Source organism: Panthera leo, chromosome F3, assembly GCF_018350215.1.
Source record: "Panthera leo isolate Ple1 chromosome F3, P.leo_Ple1_pat1.1, whole genome shotgun sequence".
NCBI classification, from domain to species: domain Eukaryota; kingdom Metazoa; phylum Chordata; class Mammalia; order Carnivora; family Felidae; genus Panthera; species Panthera leo.
Window position 1 is genome coordinate 8565507 of NC_056696.1, and position 23979 is coordinate 8589485.

The following is a 23979-nucleotide window of genomic DNA, read 5'->3' on the forward strand; positions in this document are numbered from 1 at the left end:
GTATGGTGTAAGAAAGTGGTCCAGGTTCATTCTTCTTCGTGTCGCTGTCCAGTTTTCCCAACACCACTTGAAGACTGTCTTTATTCCATTGGATATTCTTTCCTGCTTTGTCAAAGATTAGTTGGCCATACGTTTGTGGGTCCATTTCTGGGTTCTCTATTCTATTCCATTGATCTGAGGGTCTGTTCTTCTGCCAATGCCATACTATCTTGATGATTACAGCTTTGTAGTATAGCTTGAAGTCTGGGATTGTGATACCTCCAGCTTTGGTTTTCTTTTTCAAGATTGCTTTGCCTATTCGGGGTCTTTTCTGGTTCCATACAAATTTTAGGATTATTTGTTCTAGCTCTGTGAAGAATACTGATGTTACTTTGATAGGGATCGCATTGAATATGTAGATTGCTTTGGGTAGGATCGACATTTTCACAGTATTTGTTCTTCCTATCCAGGAGCATGGAATCTTTTTCCATTTCTTTGTGTCTTCTTCAATTTCTTTCATCAGCTTTCTATAGTTTTCTGTGTATAGATTTTTCACCTCTTTGGTTAGATTTATTCCTAGGTATTTTACGGGTTTTGGTGCAATTGTAAATGGGATCGATTCCTTGATTTCTCTTTCTGTTGCTTCATTGTTGGTGTTCAGAAATGCAACCGATTTCTACACGTTGATTTTATATCCTGCAACTTTGCTGAATTCATGAATCAGTTCTAGCAGTTTTTTGGTGGAATCTTTTGGGTTTTCCATATAAAGTATCACGTCATCAGCGAAGAGTGAAAGTGTGACCTCCTCCTGGCTGATTTGGATGCCTTTTATTTCTTTGTGTTGTCTGATTGCAGAGGCTAAGACTTCCAATACTATGTTGAATAACAGTGGTGACAGTGGACATCCCTGTCTTGTTCCTGACTTTAGGGGGAAAAGCTCTCAGTTTTTCCGCATTGAGGATGATAATAGCATTGGGTCGCTCGTATAGGGCTTTTATCATCTCGAGGTATGATCTTTCTATCCCTACTTTCTTGAGGGTTTTTATCAATAAAGATGCTGTATTTTGTCAAATGCTTTCTCTGCATCTATTGAGAGGATCATATGGTTCTTGTCCTTTCTTTTATTGATGTGATGAATCATGTTGTTTTGCGGATATTGAACCAGTGCGCGCGAGAGAATCTTAAGCAGGCTTCACATTCAGTGCAAGCCTGACTCAGGGCTTGATTCCATGACCCTGGGATCATGACCTGAGCCCTAATCAAGAGTCAGAAACTTAGCAGACTGAAGCCACCCAGGCGCCCCTGGCTGGTGATTTATTAAAGCTTGATGGGTTGAAAACTAGTTTATATGAAGCAATTTGAAGGAATGCTAGATGTTTAAAAATATGCTATTTTTGCTGTAATTAATGATATTACTACTAGAAATGATGATGGCAGCTCTAGAAAAAACACGTATGGGCCGAATTTGGTGTTCTCTCTGGCTAAATTGCTCATTTCTCAGATCTTTGTGGGGCTGGCTCTTCTGGTCACCCTGGGTTCAGTTTTTCTGTCACCTCTTCAGAGGTGATTTTCAGTCACATGACATGATTGTAATTTCTTTTCATTAGAATACTTACCATGCTATTTTCCTGTTTATTTGCCACTTCTTTGACTCTCTCTTCCCCCAGAATGTCAATGTCCTGTGAAAAAGGGCCTTATCTGACTCATTCAGTGCTCCCTTCTCTAGAAGCCAGAGCAGTACCTGTCACATAATAGATGCTCAAGAAATAAATGCTTCCTGAATAAGTAATGAATGAGATCATTTAATTTTTATAATAACCCTGTAGGCAAAAATACACTTTACACATGAAGAACCGTGTGGAAAGATATCAAGTAATTTGCCCAGTGGAGCTGCTGGGGTGTTTGAATGAGCATCATAATGTTAATACACCTGTTACGCTTACAAGAAACGGGAAATCTAATCGCTTATGTCTCTTCACCTCTAGACATGAATGGCCTAAATATTTGCTAGACAGGTATCTTTGTTGTCTTTAATTTCTCTAGAGGGGACTCCAGTTCTCAATTCATAACGTGGTTTAATTTTAGTGCCTCAAAACCTTCACTGTCTTTCCAGTACCATTAATTTTTTTAATGTAATTAAAATTAAAAATAGTTTCCTTATAAAAGCAGTACTTACTGCAAAAAATAGGTAAGAAAAAAACACGAAAAAAAATAATCCGTTCACAATTTGGCACCCAGGTAATTACAACATCTTGTTAATCACCCCTGGTAATGTATGATAGACAAAGAAATGTTTTAAAATAAAATAATTTCTTACATGCTTTTCATTATATTTCCCAATGTTTACCTAACGTTTAGGTATTTTCCCATCAGTGTTCATCTATATAACACTGAAAGTCTGTATGATATTACTATGATGTGAAAGGACACATCACAACTTACTGAATGAAGGGGAGGGATTGGGGATGTAGGGGGTCACAAGGTACAAACTTCCAGGAACAAGATACATAAGCCACAATGACTGTAGCTGACACTGCCGGGTGATGTGTGTGGAAGTTGTAAAGAGAGTAGATCCTGAGAGCTGTCATCACAGGGAAAGAATTTATTTTCTTTCTTTCTTTTAGTTTTTTCTATCTACATGAGATGGTGCATGCTCACTAAACTTACTGTGGTAACCATTTCACAATATGTGTAAGTCAAACCATTATGCTGTGTACCCTAAACTTATGCAGTAGTGTGTATCAATTATATTTCAATAACACTGGAGAGCGAACAAACAAGTAAATAAAATAACTTACTGAATCAAAGCCCTATTTTTAGATTTTTGAATTTCTCACTCTCCTTCCCATACCTCTCTTTTTTTTCTTTCCTTCCTTCTTTTTTTTAAAAATTTTTTAAATGTTTATTTATTTTTGAGACAGAGAGAGACAGAGCATGAACAAGGGAGGGTCAGAGAGCGAGGGAGACACAGAATCTGAAGCAGGCTCCAGGCTCTGAGCTGTCAGCATAGAGCCCGACGTGGCGCTCGAACTCACAGACTGTGAGATCATGACCTGAGCCGAAGTCGGCCGCTTAACCGACTGAGCCACCCAGGCACCCCAGTTTCCTTCCTTCTTAAATCAGTGTACAAGCAACAGTGCAATGAACATCCTGTTTCATGGGTCTTTGGACACTTATCTGATTATTACATTAGAATAAATGCCTAGGGGTGCCTCAGTGGCTTAGTCAGTTAAGCCTTCAACTTGATTTCGGCTCAGATCATGATCTCATGTTTCATGGGATCAAGCCCCACGTCAGGCTCTGTGTTGATGGCTCAAAGCCTGCTTGGGATGGTTTCTCTCTCTCTCTGCCCCTCTCCCACTCGCTTTCTTTCTCTCCCTCAAAATAAATAAATAGACATTTTAAAAAAGAAGAAGAAGAAATGCCTAAAAGTTTATTTGTTCAAGGATCTTATTCCAGTTTTTGTTATTTTTGTTGCATTTTTGCCCCTCTGCTAATCTGTATTTAACATTTTTAAAAATGTATAGGGCAACTGTTTGGGGTTGGGACAGATGGGATGGACTATATTTAGCCACTAAGTAGCTATGTGACCTTGGGTAAGTTACTTAGGTCTCATTTGCCTTTATACATACAAAATTATGATAATTACTTTATAGGGCTGTTATTAGCATCAAGTGAGTTGAGTATGTAAAATATGTACCACAGTGTCTGGCACTTGGTGAACATTTGATAAATGGTAATTATTATAATTCACAGAAAGTTTAAATGTTTACATAGTCATATTTCTTTTTCTTTCTTTTTCTTTTTTTTTTTTTAGGTTGTAGCAAAATGTGCTTGGTTTTTTTTAAATATGAAATTTATTGTCAAATTGGTTTCCATACAACACCCAGTGCTCATTCCAACAGGTGCCCTCCTCAAAGCCCATCACCCACCCTCCCCTCCCTCCCACCCTCCCATCAACCCTCAGTTTATTCTCAGTTTTTCAGAGTCTCTTATGGTTTGGCTCCCTCCCTCTCTCTTTTTTTTTCCTCCTTCCACTCCCTCATGGTCTTCTGTAAAGTTTCTCAGGATCCACATAAGAGTGAAAGCATATGGTATCTGTCTTTCTCTGTATGACTTATTTCACTTAGCATAACACTCTCAAGTTGCATCCATGTTGCTACCAAAGGTCATATTGCATTCTTTCTCATTGCCAAGCAGTATTCCATTGTGTATATAAACCACAATTTCTTTATCCATTCATCAGTTGGTGGACATTTAGGCACTTTCCATAATTTGGCTATTGTTGAAAGTGCTGCTATAAACATTGGGGTACAAGTGCCCCTATGCATCAGCACTCCTTTATCCCTTGGGTAAATTCCTAGCAGTGCTATTGCTGGGTCATAGGGTAGAACTATTTTTAATTTTTTGAGGAACCTCCGACTGTTTTCCAGAGTGGCTGTACCAGTTTGCATTCCCACCAACACTGCAAGAGGGTTTCCGTTTCTCTACATCCTCTCCAACATCTATAGGCTCCTGATTTGTTCATTTTAGCCACTCTGACCAGCGTGAGGTGGTATCTCAGTGTGGTTTTGATTTGTATTTCCCTGATGAGGAGTGATGTTGAGCATCTTTTCATGTGCCTTTTGGCCACCTGGATGTCTTCTTTGGAGAAGTGTCTATTCATGTTTTTTGCCCATTTCTTCACTGGATTACTTGTCTTTCGGGTGTGGAGTTTGGGGGAGTTCTTTATAGATTTTGGATACTAGCCCTTTGTCCGATATGTCATTCGCAAATATCTTTTCCCATTCCGTTGGTTGCCTTTTAGTTTTGTTGATTGTTTCCTTTGCAGTGCAGAAGCTTTGTATCTTGATGAGGTCCCAATTGTTCATTTTTGCTTTTAATTCCCTTGCCTTTGGAGATGTGTCAAGTAAGAAGTTGCTGCAGCTGAGGTCAGAGATGTTTTTTCCTGCTTTCTCTTCTAGGGTTTTGGTCGTTTCCCCCTGAGATCAGGAACACAACAGGGATGTCCACTCTCACTGCTGTTGTTTAACATAGTGTTGGAAGTGCTAGCATCAGCAATCAGACAACTAAAGGAAATCAAAGCCATCAAAATTGGCAAAGATGAAGTCAAGCTTTCACTTTTTGCAGATGACATGATATTATACATGGAAAATCCGATAGACTCCACCAAAAGTCTGCTAGAACTGATACATGAATTCAGCAATCTTGCAGGATACAAAATCAATGTACAGAAATCAATTGCATTCTTATAAACCAATAATGAAACAACAGAAAGACAAATAAAGAAACTGATCCCATTCACAATTGCACCAAGAAGCATAAAATACCTAGGAATAAACCTAACCAAAGATGTAAAAGATCTGTAATGCTGAAAACTATAGAAAGCTTATGAAGGAAATTGAAGAAGATATAAAGAAATGGAAAAATACTCCGTGCCCATGGATTGGAAGAATAAATATTGTTAAAATGTCAATACTACCCAAAGCTATCTACACATTCAATGCAATCCCAATCAAAACTGCACCAGCATTCTTCTCGAAGCTAGAACAAGCAATCCTAAAATTCATATGGAACCACAAAAGGCCCCGAATAGCCAAAGTAATTTTGGAGAAGAAGATCAAAGCGGGAGGCATCACAATCCCAGACTTTAGCCTCTGCTACAAAGCTGTAATCATCAAGACAGCATGGTATTGGCACAAAAACAGACACATAGACCAATGGAATAGAATGGAGACTCCAGAGTTAGACCTACAAAAGTATGGCCAACTAATCCTTGACAAAGTAGGAAAGAATATCCAATGGAAAAAAGACAGTCCCTTTAACAAATGGTGCTGGGAGAACTGGACAGCAACGTGCAGAAGAATGAAACTAGACCACCTTCTTACAACATTCACAAAAATAAACTCAAAATAGATAAAGGACCTGAACGTGAGACAGGAAACCACCATATTTATTTTTCTGTAGTCACAGGTCCTATGCTTAGGAATTACTCTAAGGTTATAAGAATATTCACCTGTATTTTCTTCTGGAAAATCACAGAACTTCTATGTTTTTATATTTTACATGTAAGATCTTTAATGTGTATGGGATATTTTGCTGTTCATTATGAAGGGATCATCTAATTATATATATTTTTTCCTTATATGGTTAATCAGTTTTCCCAACATTTAATGAACTACCATCATCCTCAAAGACTTGGGTTGCTATTTTTATAATATACAAAATTCCCACACACACATGAATTCATTCTCACCTTTTTTGTTTCATGGATGTGTCTAACTCGTTCTGCATTTAATACTGCTTTGTTTTATTTATTGCAACTTTTAGAATATGTGTTGGGGTGCCTGGGTGGTTCAGTTGGTTAAGGATCTGACTTCAGCTCAGGTCATGATCTCACTGCTCATGAGTTTGAGTCCTACATTGGGCTCTAGGCTGACAGCTCAGAGCCTGGAGCCTGTTGAGGATTCTGTGTCTCCCTCTGTGTCTGCCCCTCCCGCATTCATGCTCTGTCTGTCTCTCTCTCAAAAATAAATAAACATTAAAAAATAAAAAAAGAGTATGTGTTAATATCTGACAGAGGAAGAAATGCTGGCTTATAATGATATTTTCCAAAGTTTCTAAGATACTCTTGTATATCAGTATTTTGACATTAACACTAAACCGCAAACTGATGCTTAAAATAATCATGAATGCATTAAAAAATAATAGCATTAAAAATTGTTCAATTTGATGGAGAATATCTTTTATAGTACCCTATTCCCATGCAGAAAACATAGCATATACCTTTGTTCATGTTCTTCAATAAAAGTACTTCAGAAAAACCTAATTATCTTAATATTAATGGTGAATATCGCTTGTTAAGATTATTTCTAGGTATTTCACAATTTTTGCTCTCGTGAATGCTATCTCTTTGACCATTGTGGTTATTGCTCTTACATAGAAATTTATTTATTTTTTAGAAATTGCTATTGTCACAAACCACCTTACTGAACAATCTGCTCTTAAAATTTTAAACTGATTTTGTGTGTCAACTATCTTCAATTTAAAAAATTTAAGACCTGAGAGGAGGATGATGGCAGTGTAGGAGGACGCTGGGCTCACCGTGTCCTGCTGATCACTTAGATTCCACCCACACCTGCCTAAATAACCCAGAAAACCACCAGAAGATGAGCAGAATGGATTCTCTGGAGCCAAGTGTAGACCAGAGGCTCACAGAAGAGGGTAGGAAGGGTGGAGAGGCGGTGCATGCTACACAGACTGGCGGGAGGGAGCCGGGGCAGAGGGGCAGCCCGCCAGTGAAGCAGAGCCCCTGAGCCTGGCTTGCAAAAGTGGAGGGGCTGGACAGAGTATGTTCGGACAGCAAGTGGGACTTAACATCTGGAAGGTTATAAGCTAACAGCTCTGCTCGGAGAGCAGGAGGGCTGGAGGACAACAGGAGGGAGAGTTGTTGAACCCAGACAACAGAGCTCAGCTTGGTGGGGAACAAAGGCGCTCGCCAGTGCCATCTCCCTTGCCCATCCCCCAGCCAAAATCCCCAAGGGAACCAGTTCCTGTCAGGGAACTTGCTTGCACCGAGAAAACACCCAACGCTGAGCTTCTGTGGATCCATCTCTCCAGCGGTGGGTCTGACTCACTCCCAGTGCCCCAGGGCCCCTCCTGAAGTGGATCACCAAAGGAAAAGCGAGCTGAGCCTGCCCCTCCCGCCCCTGTGCACCTTGTCTATCCACCCCAGCTAATACACAAGATCCCCAGCACCACAAGCCTGGCAGTGTGCAAGTAGCCCAGATGGGCCACGCCACCCCACACTGAATCCTGCCCCTAGGAGAGGGGAAGAGAAGGTACACACCAGTCTGACTGTGGCCCCAGTGGTGGGCTGGGGGCAGACATCAGGTCTGACTGCAGCCCAGGCCACCAATGCAAGTTATTCAAGACAGCACAGGGGAAGTGCCCTGCAGTTCCACACCACTCCAGGGACTATCCAAAATGACTAAAGGGAAGAATTCCCCTCAAAAGAATCTCCAGGAAATAACGACAGCTAACAAACTGATCAAAAAAGGATTTAAACAATATAACAGAAAGTGAATTTAGAATAATAGTCATAAAATTAATCGCTGGGCTTGAAAACAGTATAGAGGACAGCAGAGAATCTATTGCTACAGAGATCAAGGGACTAAGGAATAGCCAGGAGGAGCTAAAAAATGCTATAAATGAGCTGCAAAATAAAATGGAGACAGCCACAGCTTGGATTGAAGAGGCAGAGGAGAGAATAGGTGAACTAGAAGATAAAATTATGGAAAAAGAGGAAGCTGAGAAAAAGAGAGATACAAAAATCCAGGAGTATGAGGGGAAAATTAGAGAACTAAGTGATGCACTAAAGAGAAATAATATACGCATAATTGGTATCCCAGAGGAGGAAGAGAGAGGGAAAGGTGCTGAAGATGTACTTGAAGAAATAATAGCTGAGAACTTCCCTGATCTGGGGAAGGAAAAAGGCATTGAAATCCAAGAGGCACAGAGAACTCCCTTCAGACGTAACTTGAGTCGATCTTCTGCACGACATATCATAGTGAAACTGGCAAAATACAAGGATAAAGAGAAAATTCTGAAAGCAGCTAGGGATAAACATGCTCTAACATATAAAAGGAGACTGATAAGACTTGTGACGGATCTCTACTGAAACTTGGCAGGCCAGGAAGGAATGGAGGAAATCTTCAATGTGATGAACAGAAAAAATATGCAGCCGAGAATTCTTTATCCAGCAAGTCTGTCATTTAGAATACAAGGAGAGATAAAGGTCTTCCCAAACAAACAAAAACTGAAGGAATTCATCACCATTAAACCAGCCCTACAAGATCCTAAGGGGGATCCTGTGAGACAAAGTACCAGAGACATTGCTACAAGCATGAAACCTACAGACATCACAATGACTCTAAACTCATATCTTTCTATAATAACACTGAATGTAAATGGACTAAATGCACCAGTCAAAAGACATAGGGTATCAGAATGGATAAAAAACAAGACCCATCTATTTGCTGTCTACAAGAGACTCATTTTAGACCTGAGGACACCTTCAGATTGAAAGTGAGGGGATGGAGAACTATTTATCATGCTACTGGAAGTCAAAAGAAAGCTGGAGTAGCCATACTTATATCAGACAGACCAGACTTTAAATTAAAGGCTGTAACAAGAGATGAAGAAGGACATTATATAGTAATTACAGGGTCTATCCATCAGAAAGAGCTAACAATTATAAATGTCTATGTGCCAAATACGGGAGCTCCCAAATATTAAAACAATTACTCACAAACATAAGCAACCTTATTGATAAAAATGTGATAATTGCAGGAGACTTTAACACCCCACTTACAGAAACGTATAGATCATCTAGACACACGGTCAATAAAGAAACAAGGGCCCTGAATGATACATTGGATCTGATGGACTTCACAGATATATTTAGAATTCAGCATCCCAAAGCAACAGAATATACTTTCTTCTCCAGTGCACATGGAACATTCTCCAAGATAGATCACATACTGGGTCACAAAACAGCCCTTCATAAGTATAGAAGAATTGAGATCATACCATGCATACTTTCAGACCACAATGCTATGAAGCTTGAAATCAACCACAGGAAAAAGTCTGGAAAACCTCCAAAAGCATGGAGTTTAAAGAACGCCCTACTAAATAATGAATGGGTCAACCAGGCAATTAGAGAAAAAATTAAAAAAATATATGGAAACAAACAAAAATGAAAATACAACAATCCAAACGCTTTGGGATGCAGCGAAGGCAGTCCTAAGAGGAAAATACATTACAATCCAGGCCTATCTCAAGAAACAAGAAAAATCCCAATACAAAATCTAACAGCACACCTAAAGGAAATAGAAGCAGAACAGCAAAGAAACCGTAAACCCAGCAGAAGAAGAGAAATAATAAAGATCAGAGCAGAAATAAACAATATAGAATCTAAAAAAACTGTAGAGCAGATCAATGAAACCAAGAGTTGGTTTTTTGAAAGAATAAACAAAATTGATAAACCTCTAGCCAGGCTTCTCAAAAAGAATACCTATCCTTCTCAAGCTGTTCCAAAAAATAGAAAGGGAAGGAAAACTTCCAGACTCATTCTATGAAGCCAGCATTACTTTGATTCCTAAACCAGACAGAGACCCAGTAAAAAAGAGAACTACAGGCCAATATCCCTGGTGAATATGCATGCAAAAATTCTCAATAAGATACTAGCAAATCGAATTCAACAGCATATAAAAAGAATTATTCACCATGATCAAGTGGGATTCATTCCTGGGATGCAGGGCTGGTTCAACATTCACAAATCAATCAACGTGATACATCACATTAATAAAAGAAAAGATAAGAACCATATGATCCCATCAATCAATGCAGAAAAAGCATTTGACAAAATTCAACATAATTTCTTAATAAAAACCCTCCAGAAAGTCGGGATAGAAGGAACATACTTAAACATCATAAAAGCCATTTATGAAAAGCCCACAGCTAACATCATCCTCAATGGGGAAAAACTGAGAGCTTTCCCCCTGAGATCAGGAACACGACAGGGATGTCCACTCTCACTGCTGTTGTTTAACATAGTGTTGGAAGTGCTAGCATCAGCAATCAGACAAAAAAAGGAAATCAAAGCCATCAAAATTGGCAAAGCTGCAGTTAAGCTTTCACTTTTTGCAGATGACATGATATTATACATGGAAAATCCGATAGACTCTACCAAAAGTCTGCTAGAACTGATACATGAATTCAGCAAAGTTGCAGGATACAAAATCGATGTACAGAAATCAGTTGCATTCTTATACACTAATAATGAAGCAACAGAAAGACAAATAAAGAAACTGATCCCATTCACGATTGCACGAAGAAGCATAAATACCTAGGAATAAACCTAAGCAAAGATGTAAAAGATCTGTAATGCTGAAAACTATAGAAAGCTTATGAAGGAAATTGAAGAAGATATAAATAAATGAAAAAACATTACGTGCTCATGGGTTGGAAAAATAAATATTGTCAAAATGTCAATACTACCCAAAACTATCTACACATTCAATGCAATCCCAATCAAAACTGCACCAGCATTCTTCTCGAAGCTAGAACAAGCAATCCTAAAATTTGGAACCACAAATTCCCCGAATTGCCAAAGTAATTTTGAAGAAGACCAATGCAGGAGGCATCACAATCCCGGACTTTAGCCCCTACTACAAAGCTGTAATCATCAAGACAGCATGGTATTGGCACAAAAACAGACACATAGACCAATGGAATAGAATGGAGACTCCAAAGTGGGACCCACAAAAGTATGGCCAACTCATCTTTGACAAAGTAGGAAAGAATATTCAATGGAAAAAAGACTGTCTCTTTAACAAATGGTGCCGGGAGAACTGGACAGCAACATGCAGAAGAATGAAACTAGACCACTTTCTCACACAATTCACAAAAATAAACTCAAAATGGATGAAGGACCTGAATGTGAGACAGGAAACCATCAAAGCCCTAGAGGAGAAAACAGGAAAAGATCTCTCTGACCTCAGCCATAGCAATTTCTTACTTGACACATCCTCAAAGGCAAGGGAATTAAAAGCAAAAATGAACTACTGGGACCTCATCAAGATACAAAGCTTCTGCACAGCAAAGGAAACAACCAACAAAACTAAAAAATAACCAACGGAATGGGAAAAGATATTTGCAAATGACATATCGGACAAAGGGCTAGTATCCAAAATCTATAAAGAGCTCACCAAACTCCACACCCGAAAGACACATAATCCAGTGAGGAAATGGGAAGAAAACATGAATAGACACTTCTCTAAAGAAGACATCCAGATGTCCAACAGGCACATGAAAAGATGCTCAACATCACTCCTCATCAGCGAAATACAAATCAAAACCACACTCAGATATCACCTCACACCAGTCAGAGTGGCCAAAATGAACAAATCAGGAGACTATAGATGCTGGCGAGGATGTGGAGAAACAGGAACCCTCTTGCACTGGTGGTGGGAATGCAAATTGGTGCAGCCATTCTGGAAAACAGTCGGAGGTTCCTCAAAAAATTGAAAATAGACCTACCCTATGACCCAGCAATAGCACTGCTAGGAATTTACCCAAGAGATACAGGAGTACTGATGCATAGGGGCACTTGTACCCCAATGTTTATAGCAGCACTCTCAACAATAGCCAAATTATGGAAAGTGCCTAAATGTCCACCAACTGATGAATGGATAAAGAAATTGTGGTTTATATACACAATGGAGTACTACATGGCAATGAGAAAGAATGAAATATGGCCCTTTGTAGCAACGTGGATGGAACTAGAGAGTGTGATGCTAAGTGAAATAAGCCATACAGAGAAAGACAGATACCATATGTGTTCACTCTTATGTGGATCCTGAGAAACTTAACAGGAACCCATGGGGGAGGGGAAGGAAAAAAAAAGAGGTTAGAGTGGGAGAGAGCCAAAGCATAAGAGACTCTTAAAAACTGAGAATAAACTGAGGGCTAATGGGGGGTGGGAGGGAGGGGAGGGTGGGTGATGGGTATAGAGGAGGGCATCTGTTGGGATGAGCACTGGGTGTTGTATGGAAACCAATTTGACAATAAATTTCATATATTTAAAAATAAATAAATATCCAGTTAGTATTCTCATTTCCCTCAACTGTCTTACACAGACAACATACATATATATTTGGTCTATGTGTTTAATCAGCAGGCAAATAAATTCCAAATATTATAATTAAAAAATAAAAATAAAATAAAATAAAATAAACATAAAATAATTAAAAAAATAAAAAATTTAAGACCTGATTTTGTTGTATTTTTTGAGGAGGTAATCATTATCATTTGCACATATAATGACTCAGTCATTATATATCTAATATTCGTAACTCCTTTTTTCTTATTTTAGCACATTGATTAGAACATTTAAGACATTGTGTAATAACAGCAACAGAACCATCATGCTTTCTGTCTTTGCTGATGATGTCCTGTCTGCAACAGGAGAGCCATGCCTGCTCTCTTTCCAGCACGACCTTCCTTTAACGCTTATATTTAATCATATTCTTTTACATGCTCTCATCAGCAGAAACAGAACAGTGGCTCATCATTTCCTTCTCCACATCGACAGTATTTTTCTCAGTGACAAGCAGCTATTTCAGTCAAAAATTGCATGTGTTCTAGATTTTCCAGTGGCTGATTTTAAGGGGAAAAAACGGTCTATTTCATTTATTTTGTTTTCTGTTACCTTTGCAGAAGAAAGGCTGATGATGTGTTGATCTTTCTCATTGGTTACGATCTCGGTGACACTGAACATGTGCCCCACAAGTTTCCCCACCGGCTTGGTGCTGATGTTGGGATGCCACAACCGGAGTACCTTGTCGTCTCCTAACAAGGAGGACATGGGAAGGTTATTTGTTTTTTCAGGGATACAGACAGCTGTACGGACAGCTGGTCAAAGTTTAAAAAGTGCCTCTCACTCAATCATATCCTTCTCATCCTTCTAATACCAAATCACATTCTGCTTCTTCCAGGATGCCGTCTATGATTGACTTGCTAAGAGGCCAGGCTTGCTTTAGGGCCACTTCCTCCTGTCAGGCTGTTTTGCAATAATTGTATTTACACACACGAATGTGAATTCTTATAAATATTTTATGAGTCCTTTTCTTGATTCAGTACTTTCCCACTCATTCATGCATTAATGTATTATTTATATTTTATTTACTTCCCAAGGTATTTTAGACAGATGTTCTTTTGTCTTCACATTGAGAGGAAGAGGAAAATTGCACATAATCTCTACCATTATAACAAATCAACTGTTTTCCTGTCTCCATCTTCCCTTCTAGCACATATCCATAAGCATCTATAATTTACACATACTTACTATCATAGCATACATACTATTTTTTAATTGTTAAAATCATATGCGTACACGGTAAAAGATTTAACAACACAAAAGGCTATAATTTTGTCAAAAATGTCTTCTTTTCCCTCAGAATCCCTACTTCACCTCCCTATAGATAATCACTGCTAACTGTTTTCTCCCTCTTTTTTAAAAATAAACTTTTTATTTTCAGAGTTAAGGAAAACACTTTTCCATTCGTATTGAAATGCGTTGAATTATTTTTAGGGGGTATTTAGTTTACCATTTCTCAACAACAAAAAATCACTATTACTAACTTTTATCTTTGATATACACATTTAAAAAATATAGTATAAATGTTTCCAAAATAAAAAAAATCACTGTGTTTTAAAATGTATTTTTACCAAGAAATCACAGCATGCTGTCTTGAATGCAGGGAAAGACCAACCGTGTTATTATATGTGGGGATTACAAGGCAAGTTGCTTTCTGTTTTTTTTCCCAGGGTTATTGAAATATAATTGACATACAACATTGTGTGAGTTTAAGGTATGCAACATGATTATGTGATATAAGTATATATTGCAAAATGAGCTTAGTTAACACATGACCACCTCACAGTTACCTTTTTTCCTTGTCGTCAGAACTTTTTAAGATTTGCTGTCTTCATAACTTTCAACTCTACAATACAATACTGTTAACTATAGTCACCATGTAGACTTTATATCCCCAGAACTTATTCATCTTATCACTGGAAATTTGTACCCTTTTGTAAAATACAAATTTTATATGTTCAATATAATTCAAATTATACACACACACACACACACACACACACACACCATTTTTTTTTGCATTTGTGGAAAAGCACAGGTCCACACCTTCATAATTATCATTTTGGCTGCTACATCATCATTTTTTAACATTTCCTATCAATAAATGTTCCTGCTAATTCTAGTCTTTCACTTTATTCAGCAACTTACGTATTTTTTTTCTTCTTTTGGATATTGTTATTGAGGATAAATTTCCATGTTGTTAGGTTGTTTTCTAAAATGGTCATACCAAATTCCAAAGCCATCAACTATATATGATTATACCAGTTTCATCAAACTTGGGCCAGCAAATGGATTTTATCACAATTTAAAATATTTGCTATTTTAATGTCTAAAATGACACTATGTTTTTATTTAATTTATATGACAACTGATGCTGCTGAATTTTTTTCTCCCACGTATATCTGCTATTATATCTCCTCCTATGATTATTTAATCATATACTTTACCCATGGTCTATTAGAATTCTGATGATCTTAAAAATTAAAATCTAATAAAATTTTATTATCATATGCATACACACACACACATCCACTTTTATGATAAAGACTAGCTAGTTGTTTACCAACTCTTATTTGTCTTACTGGGTACACAGCTGGACTATATTTCCCAGACTCCCTAGCAGTTAGGTGTGATCAGATTACTGACTTTAAGCCAGTGAACTAAGAAAATTGATATCAGATTTGACATGAGTAAGAGAAATACATTTCCATTTTGCTTGAGTCATTATACATTTTGGGATTTATTGTAAGGAATAAGTTTAAGAATTCTCTGACCTTGCACCAATGGGTTAACAAGGCTTAGAGTGGAAAGCTGCCACAGGGTAAAAGTGCCTCCAGAGTAGAACAAAGGATAGAGCAGAGTGGAAAGCCCCTTGCACAGGAGGAAACTGTCCAAGAACAGATAGAGGTGGAAAGTTGCTGCAGCAAGGTGAAAACGCTGAGAGCTAGTTAACAACAAAAATGCCTTGTTAACCCTGAGGTAGCATGTTATATTTGTCTTAGCACCTAGAAAAGTTAAGATAAACAGATACAGGACCTGGTGCCTGTAGTAAATGGCCATGTGCTCGGTGCCAGGACTTTGATTTGTATTGATCCTAACACCTAACACCTCATACCTTTAAAACCCCCTTTCTCTTACACACATGAGTTAATGATCACTGTTTTATTGTCCATCACATTTTTCAGCCTTCTGATCCTAATAAATACCGAGCAAAGATCCTTACTCAGGGTTCTTGTATCCTCCTGGACATTAGCCTCTCTCGTATTCAATTTTGTGTCCACTCTCTTGCTGGCCAAGAGAGAACTCCAGACTCAAAGTCTGTGACAATTTGTTACAGCATTATCTAAACTAATGCGTAGTTGTAATCTAATTATTTTAAACAAGCAACCTAAACCATGTATAATAGTTTACAAAATATAGAATATTTTTATTTTATTAAGCTTATTTATTTTAGGAAAGAGAGAGAGAGAGAGAGGAGAGAATGAGTGGGGGAGGAACAAAGAGAGAGAGAAAGAGACAGAGAATCCCCAGTAGGCTCCATGCTGAGAGTGCAAAGCCTTATGCAGGGCTTGAACTCATGAACTACAAGATCATGACCTGAGTGGAAATCAAGAGTTGGACCCTTAGCCAACTGAGCCACCCAGTTGTCCCCCAAATACAGAATATTTTTAATATATTGGATGTCCTATTTCACAAATAATTAAATGTCATTTTGAGTCATATAAAATCATCAAAGAATTTCAAGTTGGAACCCTAGAAATATATAATCCAACTCTCTTATATCAGAAAAGAAACTAACTCCTACATATTAAGTGATTTTCAATTAAATGATTTACTTTACTTTAATGATTTAAGTGTGATTTGTCCAGAATCACATATCAGAAAATGGTATCACATTAGGAATATTATGGCACATTCTTGATAACTTATTATCAAGGACCTTCAGGGCACTAGAAAAATAAGATTCTACAATAACACTATAACTTAAGGTATAATTTATATATAAGTTATATAAGGCACAATTTGTGTATTAAAAAATACAAAATTCAAAGTGGTCATGTTAGTTAATCAGGTATCACATATTTGGCCACCCACAGGATGAATTTGCTGATATATATTGGATTTTTTTATGGAAATACACTTACCCACACCAGTCAGTTAGGGAGGAGAATTAGATAACTTACCAGCTGGACATTTATAGACCAAAGAAATGTTCTAGACACAAATGTTTTCATAATTCTATGATTATTTTCCAGGTTCCATAAAAAGAAAAAGGAACATAGTATTTTATTTCTCTCCTTTGAGTATTCCAATCCATTCTTCAAATCTTAGCATACCTTTACCTCCAAGAATATTTCAAAATGTCTTCATATACTTTAAAACCAAGTGCCCCTGCCTATGTGTTCCCTGCCCCAGCATGTTTTATAATTAATTATTCATTTTTCTCTACCATCCACTCGAGGGCAGAACTTTTTCTTTTTTATCATAGTATCTCAAGTGTGTAACCTACAGTGGGAGTTCAAATATTTATTGAACAACTTCCACAACTTCAACTTTGGGATGCTGAATCCTAGCTCAGAAGTTTAACTATCAAGTGGCACAAGACTGGGAAAACATGTATCCAAACAAAAATAAATCTTTGTTGAATGTTCGCCTGATTCCTTCCACTCCAGAAGTCGTTGGGTTATGGAATCTTAGTAGAGACAGGCTGAAAAATCTCAGGGCACAATTGACTCTTACCTTCTATTTCTCAGGCAGCTGGTATGAATTGAATCATGTCTCCCCAGAATTCTTATGGTGAAGCCTTGACCCCCAATGTGATGGTATTTGGAAATGGGGTTTTTGGGAGATAATTAGGTTAAAATGAAGTTTTGAGAGTTGGGCCCCAATGATGGGATTACTGTTCTTATAAGGAGAGACACCAGAGAGCTAGCTCTCATGCTCTCTCTCTCTCTCTTTCTCTCTCTTTGCCATGTGAGGATAGAGGGAAAAAATGGCCATGTGCTGGCCAGCAAGAGAGCTCTCACTAGACATTGACCATGCTGGTACTTTTATCTTGGACTTCCAACCTCTAAAACTGACAAAATAAATTTCTGTTGTTTAAACATTCCAGCCTATAGTATTTTGTTATGGTAGCCTAAGCTGACCAAGACGGTGACCAAGATATTTTAAGTGGGTAAGGGGGATGTTTTGTTAAATTTAAAACTTCCATGTTGCTCTTATTAACAACAAAAAAAAATCTTAAGAAATTACTTCATGCTTGGCATTTTGTTAGATGTTGAAAAAATTCTAGATACTGACCCTACTGAAAGTCTTTTTCAGAAGACCAAAACTTATACCTTCTAGAACTTATTTCCAACATTTCCTCCCTAAAGCTGCCCCTGATCACTGTCCCCAGCCTCAGATGGTGTTAGGATTTCTTCCCCATTCTTAGGTTGTTTTCTTCATGTTTTGTTTATAGCACAAACCCTATTTAATTATTATTATTATTATTTTTTGCTTAAATATCTGTTTACTCATTATCTGGTGAGTCTTATATTTCTCATTTACAGCAGGGTTTGACAAATAGTAAGTGCTTAATACATGTTTGCTAAGCGAATGAATTGGCTAGTAGAGTCACTCAGGGAGTGCTTACAAAATATGTATGTGGGGAAAGTCTACCTTGATTTGAAACCTGACTCTATCACTCACTAGCCTTATGGCTTTAAGTAAGTGACTTCATCTCTCTATATCTGGGTTTTCTCATCTGTATATATATCAGGGATGACTGGAACTTTTGTCATAACCTTATTGTGATATTAAATGGGGTCATACATGGATAATCTGAACAGTTCCTGGACTATGAGGGGACTATTACTACGACTCTATTCTTCTTCTTCGAAATTGCTGTCGTGTGCAATGTATTTTATATAAAATGTTTGGGGGAGAGAGAGAAGAATGCATTCACAGTGATACAAAACATGTCCTGCTCTTGAGAGTTTATAATCTAGTAGAACCACTAAGGCAAGCATGAACGATCTGGAGGTAAAGTAAGCATTCATAGAAAATATTTCAAATCTGAAGGTAGGATTTTCTACTATAAATGATATATTATGGGTCATAAAGGGTTAATTCCTTGTTCTTTTGTTCTTTTTCATTTATTTTAGTTTCTCTCTTCCTTTTTTTTTTCACTGTGATTTAGATAAGGCCACATACAAAGATAGGATTTTCTTTCCTTTAGCAAGCTCCTATTTCAGCTGGTGAGTCAGTGGATCCAAATGCCTCACTCTTGATGAGATGAGCTGGCTCAATGCAGAGAGAAAAGCAAGGGAGGGAGAGACTGTGTCAACCAGATTGCTGTGGTCCAGGGGTTGCAAAAAGGGGCTGGGAGCAAAGAGAACTGACTTGAGCTCAGGTTTCTGAGACGACCGGTTGCATGATGAATTGAGGCAAACCATTCTCTTTTCTGGGGCCTCAATTTCCTTATCTGCAAAATTTTGATCTCCCGAGATTCCTTCCCATTCTAAAGTTTTATGATTGTGTGCTGTGGAGGGAGGGGATTACTACAGTGAGAGTACAGAGCAACCAGGAATTTGTAAAGGTAATGAGAAAAACTCTAGATTATCAGCTACATGATTCATACTGAATAATTCCTATAATGCAGTATTTTGCTTGCATTCTCTTTTCATTGGCAAGTATGTTCAGAACCTGAGCCTCAGGCCCACAGGTAGTTGGGCTTTACCACTCCTGGAGGATGAAGCCGGGCTATCCTCAGAAGAAAATCTGTGACTTGTATGACACAGGAAGAAGGATACAATAAAAGATTATGACTTGAGAAATGTGGCAAACGAAGAGCTTTGTCCAGTGTGCATTATGAAAGAAGCCCATTGTGTGCTACCAGAGTCTTCCAGTTGGGTTTGGTTTTTATTGATAGTAATGGAATCCTTACGTGGTCTGTGTGGTGGTTATTTGGAGCCAGAATGATCAGAAAGGGACATGATACTAAGCTCTAAATGTCTACAGTGCTTAATCTGTATTGTTATTGTTACGATTATTAATCTGTTGACTCATGATCCATGTTGTATTATAGTTATGTATTAATATGTCTTATTTGTATGATTAAATTTAGAATTCTAGAAGGTTAAAATACAACCTGATCTCTATGACACATAATGCCTAGTCTGTAAAGCTGTGCAAGAAATATTTGTTGAATGAAATATTAACAAGTGCATGCAGAGCCTCCAAGTTATCTTGGATGGCAGAGAATTGTTTTTATACACTGGAACTTCCAAAGTAGGAGTTTAGCTCTTAAAATGCCAATAGAGATGGATATTAGCTTTAAAAAAAAATTCTTCATGGTCACTACAACAATGCTCAGGAAGTTTGCAATTTTTTTGTTTGTTTTGTTTTGTTTTGTAAATACCTTGTCCTGGTTTGGCTTTTTTTTACCTCCCTGCAAGAGCTTCTATTTTTTCAAGCTCATCAAATGTCTCTGCATATTTCACACATTCAACTATGCCTAGCAAAGCTGCTTTCATAGTATATTTTGAGTCATCAGCTGGTACATACAGTACATTTAGCAATGTGCTTGGCTGAGTCACTAATCAACAAGAGTATTCTCCTGAGGAAAACGTGTTTTCAGTTATTGAGGAATTGCATTTTCTACTAATAGAAGCTCTGTAACTGTGACAATTTAATAAATTTTGCATGGTGAAAAGTATCACTTGCCTGTCAGTCATACTGCTAGATGTTTTGGTTTTGTAAAAAAGCTAGAAAACCTATAATTAATAAGATTTCAAAGCTATAGCTGGGCATCTTATAATATAATGACCACTGAGGTTATAATGAAGGTCAAATACCGTATTCCATAAACACTGAAGTGGTTTGAGTTCCAGAACTTCACCAAACACGTTTGTGTTTTTTCCCCTTCAGAAATGATTAAAATATCTAATATTACAAAATATATGAAACCTGGTCAATTCTTACATTTTCAATTATTTTGTGTGAGACCAAAGTGCTGTTCAAAGGAGTTGATTAAGATGGAAGTGACAGTTTGTCTTTTCAGAAGAATCCAATTTAGGAATCAGAGCTCACTACAGCTGTGCCATTTTGCTTTCTTATAGGGTTTCCTGAGGAGGGTCTGAGTTGAAGTAGGATAGAGGCCACTATATTTTCACCAAACTCAAGACATGCCATGCTGGGACAGAGTCCATGATAGTTCTATTCTCTGTTCCAGGACCACTGTGCTCTTGCCCTCATCCCCAGAACACCCCTACCTCCTTCTGATGAGTGGTCAGCATCATTTCCTCACAAGGAATAAGCCAAGACAGTCATTGGCTCAGCAAAGGGCAATGGGGATCAAGAAATTGTGAAAGAAGGACATCACCTCTTTTTTTGAAAACATGTGATCTTAGTATTTGTTCTCTTATGTGTTCTAGACTTCAGCGCGGGGCTCTTTAAAGGATAACCTCAGTGCACCTGGGTGGCTCAGTGGGTTAAGCATCTCACTGTTGGTTTAGGTTCAGGTCATGATCTCACAGTTCCTGAGTTTGAGCCCCGTTTGGGGCTCTGTGCTCACAGCATGAGGCCTTGTGTGGGATTCTCTCTCTTCCTCTTTCTCTGCCCCTCCCCTGCTCACACCATCTCTGTCTTTTTCAAAATAAATAATAAATTAAAAAAAAAAATAAAAGATAACCTCAATTAGTACAGCTTACAGACTTGGATCCCTGTTCATTTTGAGAATTATCACCACCAAGCATCAGGAAACTCGCCCCCTGTGCAAGCCATGACTCCCACATACTACTCTGCAGACTCCTTATACATATGCTTTGCTTTCTTGATGTCCTTGCTTGAAATTTAGAAGTCTGTGGCGTATTAATGCCTCAGTTTTCTGAGTACACAAAGCTCTGACTATATATTGAGTAATACCTAATTAGCAGACTGGGTTCCAAAATTTCCAAAGAACATTTTAATTTATCTCCCTATGAACAGGAATTTCCTTAAACAATAGAATCAGGGTATTTTAAGCTCAAGGGAATCTTGGAATTGATGTAGTTCAACTTCCTCTGTTTACCAGATAAGGAAAGTGAGCAATGGGAGAGATTACATGATTGTTGAAAATCAGACAGTTGGTTAGTGTCCAGGTTATGACTAAACCCAGCTCTTCTAACTTTTAGTGCATTATTTTTACTTGTTTTGCTCTTCGATAGACTACTGTATATTTTTTTTAATAATATTCAAACCATAAACTAGTTTTAAGTAAGCGTTGTGAAAGGGCCCAAAGCTGAGCACAAATTTCAATATAAACTTCAAATATAAACTTGAAGAAAACTTTAGCTTTATGTCCTCGGGGGAGATTACCCAGGTGTGCAGAGACAGTGTGACTATCTTTACACAGTTGACCCTTGAACAACACAGGTTTGAACTGCGTGGGTCCACTTATATGAGGATTTTTTTTTTTTTATAAATACACTATAGAACTATAAATGTATTTTTTTCTTCCTTATGACTTTCTTAATAACATTTTCTTTTCTCTGGCTTACTTTATTGTAAGAATACGGTGTATAATACATCAAACATTCAAAGAATGTGTTAATCAGCTGTTTAGGTTATCTGTAAGGCTTCTAGTCAACAGTTGGCTGTTGGTAGCTAAGTTTTGTGGGAGTTAAGAGTCACTTAAAGTAGGGATTTTCTATTATAGGGGGTCAGTGTCCCTGACCACTGCATTGTTGAAAGGTGGACTGTACTTATCAATATTGCGCTTCAGGGCTGAGGCATGATAGGAAACTCTTGATAGGAAAACAAAGGTGTGTGTGTTTTGGGGGAAGGAATTTGAAGGAGCTGGTTGCATTACTCACTGAACAGTTTTGCTCTTTTAATAAATATTTTTGCTCTAAGAATTTACCAAATGGTACGTTTGTTGGTGACAGCTTGCTTCTTAAAAATCTTGTTTGCTCTTTCCCTTGATAAAGTTCAGATCTCCAGTATAAGCCATTTTCTTGATGTTTGTTTGAGTTTCTGTTTTGTTCATTTACATCTTTCAAGTCTATGTGATCTTTACTTAAGGTGACTCCGATCTCCTTGAGGTACCCCAGGAGCTCTTCTTCTCACACATGTAGGCAGCCTGGGGCCGCCACATCCCCTACATCCAACTAGGCCTTTTTTCCATCACCAAAAGGAGCATCCTCTTGGGTGTCTAATCACATGTGACATTTAAGCTCAAACTTGAGATCTGCTTGCTCTCCTTCCCATGTAAGCAACCTCTTCCTGATCTCTGGTGACAACACAGCTGCTGCTCTTCTGTTTCTCCTACTTTACACACTTGCAGCTGGTTGATCTGTCTTGTTAATCCCAATGCCATTCTTACTTCAGGTTTTATGACTAGTTTCTTTCCCAGGCCTTTGGGACTGGCTCTCTCTTTTCTTTTTCCATTGCTCCTACAATTCAGACCCTCACCACTTCACTCATGACTTCTGGAACAGCCTCCTAACTGGAACCTCTGAGTTCTTTTTATTCCAATAAAACCCCCATATGTTTGCCAAAATGACTTTGCCTATGTGTTATAGATGGATTGAATTAATACTTATTGAAAAGCAACTATGTGCCAGGCATACATTATCTCAGTTAATCTTAAACACCACCATTTGTAGGTTTTGTTATTGTTAGTATTATTATTTGTAGATTTGTATTGAGCACTTATTATGTGCTAAGTACTTTATTTGAATTTGAATTCTTATATATAATCTTATGAATAGATACAGTTATCAGTCTCACTTTCCAGTAGATGGAAGCTTAAAGGAATGAAATAAACTCCCCAAGGCCACACAACTTGCTGGAAAGACAACCAGGATTTGCAGCCAAAACGTCTGACTCCAGAGCTCAGGCTCAAAGCCATCCTCCTGCACCCCTGGATTATAGGTGATGCGTCTGAGGCTCAAGGAACCTCTTCATTCTCCACTTTCCCCTTCAAGCTTCTTATAATACCATCTTTCCCTTACTCTCCACAGATGACCTTGTATCCTATATTACACCATACTTAACCCTTAAATACTAGTGTGTTTCAAGGCTTGCTCCCTGGCCTCTTTTCTCCTAACTCTAAAACACTGGCCCCTGACCTTGGTGATCATGTATCCCATTGAAGATTTGATAAAATTTGGAACTACCTTTCCAGAAAAATGCACATAGACACACAAATGTCATTAGCTTTCAGGGGCCTCCAGAACTCCTTTAAAACCCTGGGGGACCCAGTCTAGGAACTCATGCTCTCACATGTTGAAATAACTTCTAGAGAGATTAAAGGT

At 38.0% G+C, this 23979-nt stretch overlaps 1 protein-coding gene across 3 annotated transcripts in view; it reads right to left on the reverse strand.

Moving 5' to 3' along the window:
- Positions 1–23979, reverse strand: part of WDR64 (WD repeat domain 64) — a 140414-nt gene that overhangs the window by 64274 nt on the left and 52161 nt on the right. For all 3 annotated transcript variants that reach the window (XM_042926034.1, XM_042926035.1, XM_042926036.1), the window contains one exon: positions 13253–13392. In XM_042926034.1, the coding sequence (XP_042781968.1) occupies positions 13253–13392 (140 nt within the window). The remainder of the gene's footprint in view (positions 1–13252; positions 13393–23979) is intronic.